Below are 12,256 nucleotides of genomic sequence, written 5' to 3'. Positions count from 1 at the left end.
AGCAGGCGGGAGCAGCTGCCCGAGTAGATCCGGGGGGGGATCTGGAGCCTCCATCTTGAGTGTGGCAAAACGCCCGCCCGCGACCCATTTCTGACGCTTCCCGGGGCCCAATCCCCCCATAAAAAACATATCTAAAGAGTTTTAAACGAGACTTTAATTAAGCCAAAAGGGAACCCCCCCCCCCGGGCGTCGCTAGCGCCCCAAAGCACCAAAGGCCACACCCAAGATGGCGGCCTGGGGCAGCCATTGCGGCTTTACGGCACGTGAGAGGGAGGCCTGATATAGGCGGCTGCGGGTCACCTCACATGGGAGGAAGGAGCGATAGTCGGACGGAGTGGCTCAGCGGTAGGTGTTTCTCCTGTCCTCGGGGTGCATAGCGCAGGGGGGACCCCCTTCCGGAGGAGCGCCCCCATGAGGACCACAAGTCCCGGCATGCACTGCGCCGCGTGGTCATGAGGGCTGAGGGGGCGCATTGGCGTGAGGGGACCATCCTGCGCCCCGGGGGTTCGAGCCGGGGGAGGGAGCCCCCAGTTCCCCTCTCTCCTCCATCCCCCTGGCTGGGGCGCTGAGACACCTCTCCTGTGCCCCCTGCCTTCTGCTGCCTCCATGTGCCTTGGCTGGGGGGGAGCAGAGCTCTGGGGTAGATGACGAGGTGTGGGGCGGGGAAAGGGAGGGCTCTAGGCTCAGGGGGCCCTGGGGTGAGTGGGGCTAGGTAGGGTGGTGAGGGGGGGGGCTTAGCGAAGGGAGGGCTCTAGGCTCAGGTACCCTGGCCCCTGGGGTGGGTGGGGGCCAGAAATGGTGATGCCAGGTGGGGACTGGGCATGGTGGTAAGTGGGAGCTTGGCAAGATAGGCTCAAGGTGGCCCCAGCCCCAGGGATGGGTGGGGGCTAGGTGTGGAGGTGAAGGGGCAGGGCTGGGCTGACCATGGTGTGTGGGGAAGTGGGTTAACGATGGCCTTGGCAAGGTGATGGGTGAGATGAAGTGATGCAGGGCACAGTGGGGAAAAGAGTGGTAGATGGGGCTGTGCTGCTGCTGAAATTATGCAGGAGCCTAAACAACATTTCCTTTCATTTGCTTTGTAGCGGTCTGAAGAATAGCATGATGAAGAAAAGATGGCTACTTCTCTCGGTGTTGTGTTTTTCACTCTCATTGCTACAACTTTGTGGTAAGTGTCTTCCAAATTGGGAAGCTTACCTAGCTGTGCACCAGATCAGCAGTTGGTTATTTATTAGCTACAATGGCTGTCAGTTAAAAGGGTATCTGATGAAAACCAAATATTCTCCTGTTAAAGGTGACCTGTGTGAAATCGTGGTGGGCTTATAAGGGTATTGGCTTGATGTAACAGCTTCTAACAAAGAATTGCTCCAGCTGTCATTGTTGTGTTGGGAACTTTCTTCCCTTGTATACTACCTTCAGACTGTTTTGTGGTGACAAGTCAGCACAAAAAGTGTCTCGTTTCACTATTGATGTAAGTGACTAGGTCAGTAGGCTAGACTATAGGTTCAGTCCTCATTATATTGCAATCAGGATCACCAAATTCACCCTGTCTGTGCTAGCTATTTGGTTTATAGTTGCCAGACATGTCTACAAGATAAGACAACCAAACTGTCACTTGCAATTTTTAGAGATTTGTTAAAATTCTATATATTGCATTTAAAATACCATTCTCTCCCCCCCCCCCCCTTCTCTCTTATTTAAGATAAGATGTCTTTATTCTTTGCTTTTATAAGCTTCTGATATTAGTAGGTATGTGTGGTGAGTTCCAGGTCAGGATTTAGGCATATTTGTCAGAATTTGGGCAGGGAAGTGGAAAACTGTCTCTGGGAGGCTGAGCTATACTGTGGCACTTGCTTGTAGATGAAATGTAATCACACCCTAGTCAGTTAAATAAAGTGACTGACAAGCAAGAAAAGCATAATCTTATTTCTAGCTGCGTTATATCAATATACCCTGAAAATCAATAGATTGTTGCCATTGAAGTGTGTACAATGCAACAGTTTCAAGCACAATAGCAAGATGTTGACTGAGTACTGCAAGGGTAGGTTAACGAGCTGAAGTCATTGAATTTCTTGGTATTCTGCTGGGCTCGTGTGGCTCATGCAGCAATTTTCAGACAGGCTTTAAAGAGTTCTGATTCTTACAGATAATTAGAATCCATTGCTGATCATAGCAAGAAACAGTAACACTTAAATTAGCATTTTATAATTTGCTTAGAGTTGAAAGTATTTGTAACTAATTGCATGTGTATAATATATTTGTTCCAGGAGACAATTGTTTGGCCCATTTCCTGTTTTCAGTCTGCACTTTTCTCATTAATGTCAATTATTCAGTCACTTGAAAAAGTGCTGATGCTTGCTTCCACACTGTTGCTAATCACAGCTGTCTGCCACTCTAACCTTCCTGCTAACCAACCCAATGAGCTTGTCTAACTGGTTTGTACTCTCAAGTTGCTTTCTTCTGCCACACAGGAAAACAATTCATTTTTTCAGGAAAGAGATAATCCTTTTGTCGAAATCTAAGCTTAATGTTTTTCTTTTTCCAGATGGAGCCCTCATGCTATCTGTCCCTGAAGTGGTTTCATTAGAAAATGGTAGCTTGACAAATGTCACCGTGATTCTAAGGTAAGGTTAGAACATCAGTTTCTCTTCCTTTTAATTCTCTGCTTTTGTTACAACCGGATACACCCACAGGCATCAGACCAGAACAGAGAATGGCAAGACTTGTTCAGATAACTAACTAGATTTGCAGGAAAGATGTTGGCTTTGTTCATTTAGGGCAGTGGTTTTAAATTTTTTTTTATTTGTGGGCTCCAAAAAAAAAAAAAAATTAAAATAGAGGTGTGCACCCCTTTGAAAATCTTAGACAGTCTGCAGACCCCAGGGGTCTGTGGACCAGAGGTTGAAAGCCACTGTTCTATGGTTATGACAACCTTTCACGGACCTCCTAGACCTAGTCTGTGATACCCCACAACTGGAGGGTTGAAAACCACTGATTTCGGGTGAGTTTCATCTATGTGCAGTGGGTTAGTACAAGGCCACTGTTCCACGTACGTAGCCTTCATAATTGCCCTCATGGGGGTGAAAATTCACCATTCGGTACAAGCTCAGTCTGTATTTTTTTTGTATTGATAAGTTTGGCTAGATGTAAGATCCAATATCATGTGTCTTCTTTTGGGGTACTGAATTCTGCATTGGCAGGGAGATGTACGCAGTCTCTTCCCTCTGTAATTACTATGAGCCTAACAAAAACCTGCTTAATGTAAAATGTATCTAGAAGGACACCTAAATGTTTTATAAATTGAACAGAGGTCACTGTTCCCAGCACAGAAGTGTAGCCACCTCAGAGCTGAAACGCATACTGTAGCTGTGGAGTAGATATTTACTCTACTGCAGTGCCCATTTTCTCAGTCTCACTAATAGTGAGACTTTTCCCAGGAATGGAAAGTCCTTCTCAATGTGAGATGATGTGGGGTGGGGGAGGGAGGAAGAGTTCAGAGAAGACTGCAGTGGTGGGGATTGGTGGGATGCTTAAAGTGGGAGGAGGAATAGGGAAATATCCAATTTTTAAAGGTGTTTATCCATCTTTCAAACCCCTGTTAGAATTGACTAGTGGCTGCACAAAGGGAGACATACAAGTTCTATCCAATTCAGATTGGTTTGTCAGTGAAGGACAGTATCTGTTTCTAGAGTATCGTGTTGGTGCCATAAGTGATTATACAATTTACATTTAATGTGATCCATCCAAAACAATATTGCCTGAGCTGCATGGAATCCGAATTCTCCCAGAAGGCCTGAAACCTCCTTTGACACATGGATTTGTAGCTTCATTTGACTTATCTATCTTCACAGTGCCCCATTAAATGAGACATTGGTGATAACATTTAATGTTACATATTCGTCAAAAAATGGAACCATTGTTGAACTACCTGATCAAGTGAGTAACAAACTGACTTCAGACCTTATGCTAAAGCTTGCAATTGGTGTAGTCTGACCTCATTAAACGTGTGAATAGTTATTACATGTAACCTTTTTTCCTTGTCTGACAGGTAATATTGCCTACAGGTCTAAATAATTCAAGCTTTCAAGTGAAAGCTAAAGATGTTGGACAAGTTACAGTTTATCTTCATGCCAGTAATTCCAACCAAACTGGGTGAGTTAAACTACAATTCAACCCTGGTCACGTGCAACTCCTTGGTATCCAAAGTAGTATAATCATAATGGGAATTAACTCCTCTCACAATATCTTACTAATTACACTGCAAGGTCCCTTGATTAACAAACAGTCAGTCAGTGTCTCCCTCTTCTCCCCCCCCCCCCCTCCCCATGATGTTGAGATAAGTAAAGTGGTACTGGTAGCTTCTGTATCTTGTATGTATCTTGGAATCATTAGCCCTAAAATCCTAGGCATTCATAGGTCAGGTTCAACAGCCTACTCTAAATCCCACACAAGAAAAGTCTGAGCATGCATGACAACACTACTCAAGCTGGATACCATTTGGCCCTAAACTCCGTGGGCTACTGCTTTGTTGCTATGCCTATCTTGCTAACACGCTTCCGAGTCTGAGAATCCTATCCTTGAATGCTAACAGCCTGATTCTCCTCTGCACACCCACAGCTTTCACCAAGACTTCAGTGCAAGCCACAAGTACTTAGCACATCCACAAACCTTCCTGCTTAAAGAGTCTCGTAAAGAATCATGTGTTCACAGGTGGAACTCTCTTCCTTGATATCAGAACAAACTGGTGAGATGGGGACTACTGAGTTGCATTTGCTTGTTGCCGTTAATACCACAGTTCTGCAGGATAATGCATGGTCTTGCCACTTCCTCATTTCACTTCTGCTTTTAACTGTCTCTATCATGGCTATTGCTACCCACATCACAACATATCCAGGAACACAAGACAAGCCAGATCATAAGGCTTTGCTTGCTGAGCATGAAGAGTAAAACCTGGCTGTTGCACAACAGTAACATACTAAGAGGAGTGGAAGCAATAGAGGAAGATGAGAGGCTTCGGAAGGCCTGTATAAAGGAGGGGAAAATATAACCGAATGGAGGAGAATTGAGGGTAGGCAAGACATCACTAGGATTTGTAGAAATCTTGGGAAGACCACAAGGGTGTGTGAAAAGGGGGAAAGCTTTATTGCTCTACTAAAACCCAACCCTAAATTTTGAGTAACTGACTTGAGTTTTCTGCCTCACAAATTAGAAGGAGTATAATCTATGGAAAAGTGCAGAGAATGACAGTTTGTTTAAAAACTGATTGATTTAATACAAATTCCTTTGCAGTCCCAGGATTCGATTCCAAGTGATTCATAGTAACATAGTGAAGATTATAGACGAGGTGACTGGCTGGATCTATTTCTTTGCCTGGTCTATCTCCTTCTACCCTCAGGTTTTTGAAAACTGGCGACGAAAAAGGTAAGGAGACTAGCTGTGAAATGTGCCTGAATCTTGACCATTTGTAACATTGCTATGTGGACTGGCTTCTGAGTAGGATGGGGAATTATCAGAGATCCCTTTAATGTAGTTAATTCCCATTACAGAAGAAAACCAAACCCCATTACTACAAGAGTCCATTAACCTCTGTAATATAGCAGTTGAATTGATTCAGAAATATAAAGCTTCTTGTTGCAAGCTCAAATACCTTTTCTAGAAGGTTACTTTCCTAACAACTATCCAAGTCAGAACCCCAAGGCACTGACCCTGCAATTGGTTTTGCCCAAATGGACCCCTGCCAAGTATCATTGAAGTCCAGTGGGCGGCATTCACATGTGGAGCTCTGATTGCAGGATCAAGACCCAAGTCACTAAGTATTTAAAAATACCAAAAAAACCCCACCCAAACAAAACAACTCTTCCTGCTGGAGAAGTGATTCTCTCCACCCCGCTTCTTTCTCCCCTTCAGCACAATAATAGATTCTTCAGATCTTAAATTCACCATCAGAGGGAGCCCATGTAGCCTCATGAGGATACTAGCAACTTTGTAGCAAACAAATTTGGGTAACAGAGTTAAAAGAAAAATGCACTCACTAATACATATGCCTTCCTGAGCAGATTCATCTCTATGGAAATTAGATCATGTGTATGAGGGTAACTTCCCCTAATCACAATTCTGCTTAACTCCACAACTTCTCACCTGTTAAAATGAATGGTTATTCATGATTAAGGCTGCAAGTTTGTCACAGAAATCACATATTCTGTGACTTTCCATGACTTCTGCAGCAGCTGGTGCACCTGGCTCAGGGGCAATTCAGGCAGCCCCCGCACCAGGCGTATTGGCCACTGCTAGGCCAGTCTCAGGCCCCGGCAGCAGCAAAGTTTGGGTGTGGGAGGGGGCAGGAGATTGAGGCATGGAATGGGGTGAAGTGGGCTCGGAGCAGCACTTACCTGGGGGGCTCCTTGGAAGTGACTACATCCCCCTCACTCGCTGCTAGGCAGAGGCGTGGCCAGGCAGCTCTACGAGCCAATGGGAGCTGCAGGAGCAGTGCCCTGGGCAAAGGCAGTGCACAGAGCTGCCTGGCCATGCCCCCGCCTAGCAGTTGAGTGAGGGGGATATCACCGCTTCCAGGGAGCCCCCAGGTAAGTGCCACCAGATGCCTCACCACATCCTGTGCCCCTGCCCCCTCCCAGACCCAAACTCTGCTGCTGCTGGGGGAGGTGGGAGAAAGCATGGAGCCAGGAAGGGAGCCAGCCCCCGTGGGGGACCCGAGCCACATGCTGCCCCCAAGTTTTAGTCACGGTATTTTTAATAGTCATGGACAGGTCATGGGCCGTGAATTTTTGTTTACATCCCATGACCGGTCCGGTACTTTTACTAAAAATACCAGTGACTAAAACTTAGCCTTATTCATGATCCATACTGTGGCAGCTAGAGACTGCAGCCCCATTCTACTAGGTACTGTACAAATAGGTAAAACATACAGCCTACTCCAGGGCAGGGAGTGGGTTTTCTGCATGTTCGACACCTAGAGTAATAGTTTCCTAAATGCCTAATTGACTTAAGAACCAAAGACCTATTCAAGTCACTCAAGTGACTTTGTAAGATGTACCCCTAATCTCAATTGCCATGTGAATAAGTTACTGGAAAGATGGGAGTGTGTTTAAAATATATATCAACACACTCTCACATACTGATGTGGTTGTCCCTCCCCTTCTGGGTTGGAGGGAGGCCTCACCACATCATCAGGATCACTGCCTAGTATCGGGGGAATTAGCAGACCAGGTGTTAGCATCCTGACTGGTCTAATGGGGCAGAACCCCAAAGAGTCTACAGACTCCCAGGCCTGCAGGCAGGGGCAGGGCTAATGAGCTATCTATGGGCTCGGTCCTGCAGGCAAGGGCAGGGCTAAACTGTCGTTCTAGCTTTGGCAGACAGTAGGCTAACACCTGCCCCACCTGGCCTACATTGGGTAGGTTGCCACCCAAGGGTGGGATGGTAGGGAGACCCAGGCCCACCCAACTCCACTGGGTTCCAGCCCAGGGCCATAACAATTGCAGAGTGATCAGTCGGTGGGGAATCCAGCTGCAACACGCTGACCATGTTTCAGACAGCACTACAGCAGACTAGAGTCAGCTGCCCCTTGGCCACTTCCTTCCCTCCCCTCCTCTCAGGGTGTACCTAGATCAAAGGGGTGTCCTCTATCTCTCCAGGTAGGTGGTCAGCAGCAGTCCTAGCAGCTCCCCTGCAGACACACATTCCTTCGCAAGCAGAATGTGTCTATCTCCTTCACTGTTTCAGACCCAACTGAGCTGGGTCTTTGCCTTTTATACTTCCTGTCCTATCTAGCCACTTCCAGTGGGAAGGACAAGGTGGGTCTGGCTCCGCCCACCTGGGCAGAGAGGGTGGTTCCTCCCCTTCTGGCTTGGAGGGAGGCCACACAGCTTCACTACGCACGCACGCTGTAGTGTGAGCGACTACATGTGAATTTCAGCCCTGGTGAACTTTCAATAGCACATAAATTGGAGGGAGAATGGAATTTTAGGTACGTCCTCCAGTGACCTAACACTAAACCATGATGTAATATGGATGGTTGACAAGATTGATTGATTTATTTATTTCCCCCCCATGGTTATAGAAGACTCTTTGTATTTGGAACAAAGGCATGGATTCTAAATGAATTGAACAATAACGAGTTATTTTGTCTCTGACTTGAGGTTCTTTCACTCAGTGAGTGAACAAATGGTTGTTTATAAAAGTTTAAAACCCTTACCTGGAATGTGAGGACAGAACAGTGGGCAGTAGGAATGGACTCCTTCTGACGTAATGCTTCTGGTTGTGGATCTAATCTAATTCATTGCAGTTGTATGGAGTTGAGGCAGACAACATAGCAATATGAATTTTGAAAGTAGCATTTACAATAAAGTTTATCAAAATATATAGTATGTGTGAGGGGCAACCCTCACTGCGTACAAATGACTTTTTATAAAGCAGTATTGGCACCGTTTCTTCTTGGGACAGTAAATGTAGAAAGCCCTTAAATCAGAACCTTCTAGTGTCAGAAATTCAGTCCCTTTATGGCACTGACCATACTGCTCTGCAGATGAATCTTTATATGTAAAGTGGGTTTTTTTTTCTTTTCTTTTCTTTCTTAGTGTTGTTGGACTAAGCTTTGACTACGTAGCATTAAACCTCACTGGCTTCATAGCATACAGTGTATTTAATGTAGGACTTTTCTGGATAGCCTACGTCAAGGTAAGTGCACTTTTCATTCTTTAAATGAAATATTTCATCACTTGTAGAACAGAGTTATGGTAGCTGACTTGCTTGGGATTTTAATACTCAGGAGCAGTTCCTACGCCAGTATCCCAATGGAGTGAACCCTGTGGACAGCAATGATGTTTTCTTCAGTCTCCATGCAGTAGCTTTAACACTCTTTCTAATATTTCAATGCTGTATATATGAGGTAGGTTTACCTATGATACGCTTATATTCCAAATGAAGCCAAAACAGTTGATTATGTTTAAGCTTTGAGGCTAAATATTAATAGAGTATCTAGCAATTATAGGGTTCTTCATTTTCACAGCACTCTACAAACATTAATTCTCAACATCCTTCTCAGATAGGTGAATACTATTGCCATTACAGGGGAAAATGGGGGCACAATTTCTATTACTCTTACAAAGCCATGCAGACTGGCAGAATCGGGTTTAGAATTTGGGAGTTGTTCTGGGGTTCCACTTCTTCTGTGCTCAGTCACTGCCGTCACAATAACAAAATGTGTGTGGATGGTGTTCACTTACAGGCAGTAAACATGCTAGGCGGAAAAAAATATTCATACCTCTTCTGGGTTAACAAGTTGTGAAAGAGGGGTGTGTGTATATGCGCTCCTTGCCCCCTCTGCCAGAATAAGATGTTTTCAAGAAAAGTCAGGGTGTGTGGTAAGTGACTTTGGAAGCTTCTCTGTGCCCTAATCCGTGAACATCTCACAAATGCTATTATGAGCATAAAGCCCCACAAATTGTCTTAATTTAGAGTTGAGTAATAGAACAAGTCCCACAAATCTCCCACAAAAACATTGCAGAAAGATTTTGACCCCTTCCTCCTGGATGCTAACATTCTGAACAAGATTCCCATGGGAATTGGACTCGGCAATTGTGCTGTTCTATCATAAACCTATAGCAAGCTGTTATGATCCTAAAACAATGTGGGGATACTTGAGGAGGAGGAGGGGTCAATCTAGCCAGTTCTGCAGTGGGCTTTGGATGTATATTTATGCTCAGCATTGTGCATCTTATGGTAACAGGGGTGGGAGGGAGCTGGGTATAATGAATTCTAAATGTATATAATGTCTCGTTTTTCAGAGAGCTACTCAAAGAGTGTCCAGAGTTGCTATTGGGCTGCTTGTGATTGCATGGATCTTCACATTTACCACCCTGTCCGTGGCTGCAGCTGGAGAAATCACATGGCTACAGTTCTTATTTTTCTTTTCTTACATTAAACTGGGAATCACACTGATAAAATATTTTCCACAGGTAAAAATGGGCACTAATGTCTCCTAACTCAAATGGGTAGCAAGATGCCACATACTAATATAGGCAGCTACCTGGAAGAGCAGTGTAGGTTCTTTAATATGTGGTGCATATGATTCTAGAATGCTGACTATGCTATTTTAGAATTGTGATCAAAACAGATCACTTGATTGATGGATTTTGTGCTGACTAAGCATGCAAGTAACTTTTTTGCAATGTCTGAAAACTGTAGTGTTAAACCAGCGAGGCTCTCTTACAGCTGGGGTTGACTGAGGCATTGAAAGGTCAATCTGCTTATCCGATGTCAAAATAAGTGGAGAATTCTCTATTGATGGGGTAGAATAAAAAGTTTTCTTGTCTGACTGCTTGATCTACAAAAATATTTGCCTTTTATAGGTAAAAACAAAGTATGCAGCATATTTAATTCACTTTGATCTGATTCCCTTCTATGCCTCTCTTGTAGGCATACATGAATTTTCGGCGGAAGAGTACTGAAGGGTGGAGCATTGGAAATGTGTTACTGGATTTTACTGGTGGAAGCTTCAGCCTCCTTCAGATGTTTTTGCAGTCTTACAACAATGGTAAGCATGGAATTGAAGTCTTTTAGGGCCTACGTTTTCCACTAAAGGGAAAAACCTGCCATAAAGCACTTTCTACCAGTCCAGACCCCCTTAAGGTCATTCCCAAACCTAGGTGTCCTGCATGGCAGCACGTGCAGCCATCAGTGCTATAAAAATCTGGTAAAAGATAAGTGTTTGGTTGTCTTCTAATGTAAGCGATTTACACAGTTCTTTGTAACTATACAACAGCACAGAGTACCTTATTGCATTAACCCACACAATGTAGTGAAATCAAACTATGATGAATAACCTGTGCTATTAAAAATAAACCATTTTAGTGAAACTTTAATGATTTATCTTATACCCGTAACTATGGAATAACCATTATCCTTAAGTCAAGGGATGGCCAAGACCAGCTTAAGTCTAACCGATTTAATAATGTGAGCGACAATGCAGCTTTTCAGACTACCTTATTTATTTTTGACAGATGAATGGAAATTAATCTTTGGAGATCCGACTAAGTTTGGACTGGGCCTCTTCTCCATCATCTTTGACATAGTCTTTATCATCCAGCATTACTGTCTATATAGAACACGGGGATATGAGTCTTTGGACTAGGGCCCCACCCTGAATGGACACAACAGTACGGATTTATTGGCCTTACCTCTCTACTGGCTGGGGGATTTCCACACTACTCACCAGGTACCAGCGTGACTAGTTCGAGAGTCATGCTGTTGTTTATAATTCCTCTTCAGTATGGGACTGCAGTGAACTTTTTTTGCTTAATGCCAAATGCCTTAATGGATATTCCATTATCCTACTCCTTGCAGCTGGAAAAGATTTGCAACCCCAGAAGCTAATTCTGGGCCAGCCTGTCTTGAGCTGGCCTAGTAATATATGGGTATCTTTGACCAATACAGCATTCTGGGGGGGGGCAAGGAAAGAGCTGGGCTTCCTTCAGCTGAACACAATGGGAGAGTGAAAAATCCAACCAGGTAACTTTTTTAAAGTAGTGACCAAGCAACAGGCTTTTGTGGAGTGGACCGTAGAATTTAACTGTGCTGCTGCCTTCATCACCTTCTCCCAAATCAAGTTGTAAGTGGAAAGCAGTGGCTCAAGAAGAGACTACTTGGTAACAGATACTTCCTGTTACATGTAGGTACAGTGAGTTAATGAAATCACTAACCAGAAAGCATGAAGACCAGACCAGCACTAATCAGACTTAATATCACAGCACGTTCCTATGACAGTGTCAAGAGCTATACTTAAACACTTAAAAAAAGACTTTTAATATGATCTCTGCAAGTGTGTACCACCAAGCACTTTCAGTAAAGGTACTAAATCTAGTGCCAAATTTCTGAATATTTACTGCACTAAGTTAAGTTATTCACATTTGGTTCCATTAAAGTGCCTAGTCTGTGCTGTTGAACAATTTATATTATATTTAAGTCTGATCTTGTTGTTCAATTGCCTAATGATTAAAACTTGTATTAGTCTTAAAGTGGTTTCCTCCCTTTTCCTGAGTAATCTAGGCAGTAGCTGATAAGCACTTACATGGCACCTTCCAGGTAAAGATCTCAAAGCCTCAAGATTCCCTCTGCAAGGTAGGCATTATACCCATTTTATATAGGTGGCTTGAGGGAAATAAGGCCTTTAAGTAACAAGGCTTTAACATAAGGGAACGCAGGAAGGTGGTGAATTGGGAATAAAACTTAAGTATTGACTCTT

At 44.1% G+C, this 12,256-nt stretch overlaps 1 protein-coding gene across 4 annotated transcripts; it reads left to right on the top strand.

Moving 5' to 3' along the window:
* Positions 1 to 199: 199 nt before the first annotated feature.
* CTNS (cystinosin, lysosomal cystine transporter) lies at positions 200 to 12,029 on the top strand. Of its 4 annotated transcripts, none has more exons than XM_008168966.4 (11): positions 200 to 345; positions 1,083 to 1,165; positions 2,543 to 2,621; positions 3,849 to 3,933; positions 4,046 to 4,149; positions 5,287 to 5,418; positions 8,592 to 8,691; positions 8,783 to 8,902; positions 9,801 to 9,971; positions 10,432 to 10,549; positions 11,016 to 12,029. In XM_008168966.4, the coding sequence occupies exons 2-11, from the start codon at positions 1,099 to 1,101 to the stop codon at positions 11,144 to 11,146; spliced, it is 1,107 nt and encodes a 368-aa protein (XP_008167188.2). In that variant the 5' UTR covers positions 200 to 345; positions 1,083 to 1,098; the 3' UTR covers positions 11,147 to 12,029. The 4 variants fall into 4 exon arrangements, with proteins under 4 accessions (XP_008167188.2, XP_023961697.1, XP_005298238.1 ...); XM_024105929.3 differs by lacking the exon at positions 200 to 345 and adding an exon at positions 435 to 477; XM_005298181.5 differs by lacking the exon at positions 200 to 345 and adding an exon at positions 440 to 640.
* The last annotated feature ends 227 nt before the right edge of the window (positions 12,030 to 12,256 follow it).

Source organism: Chrysemys picta, chromosome 19, assembly GCF_011386835.1.
Source record: "Chrysemys picta bellii isolate R12L10 chromosome 19, ASM1138683v2, whole genome shotgun sequence".
In the NCBI taxonomy this organism is placed as follows: domain Eukaryota; kingdom Metazoa; phylum Chordata; order Testudines; family Emydidae; genus Chrysemys; species Chrysemys picta.
This window is presented reverse-complemented; position numbering and strand designations above follow the sequence as displayed.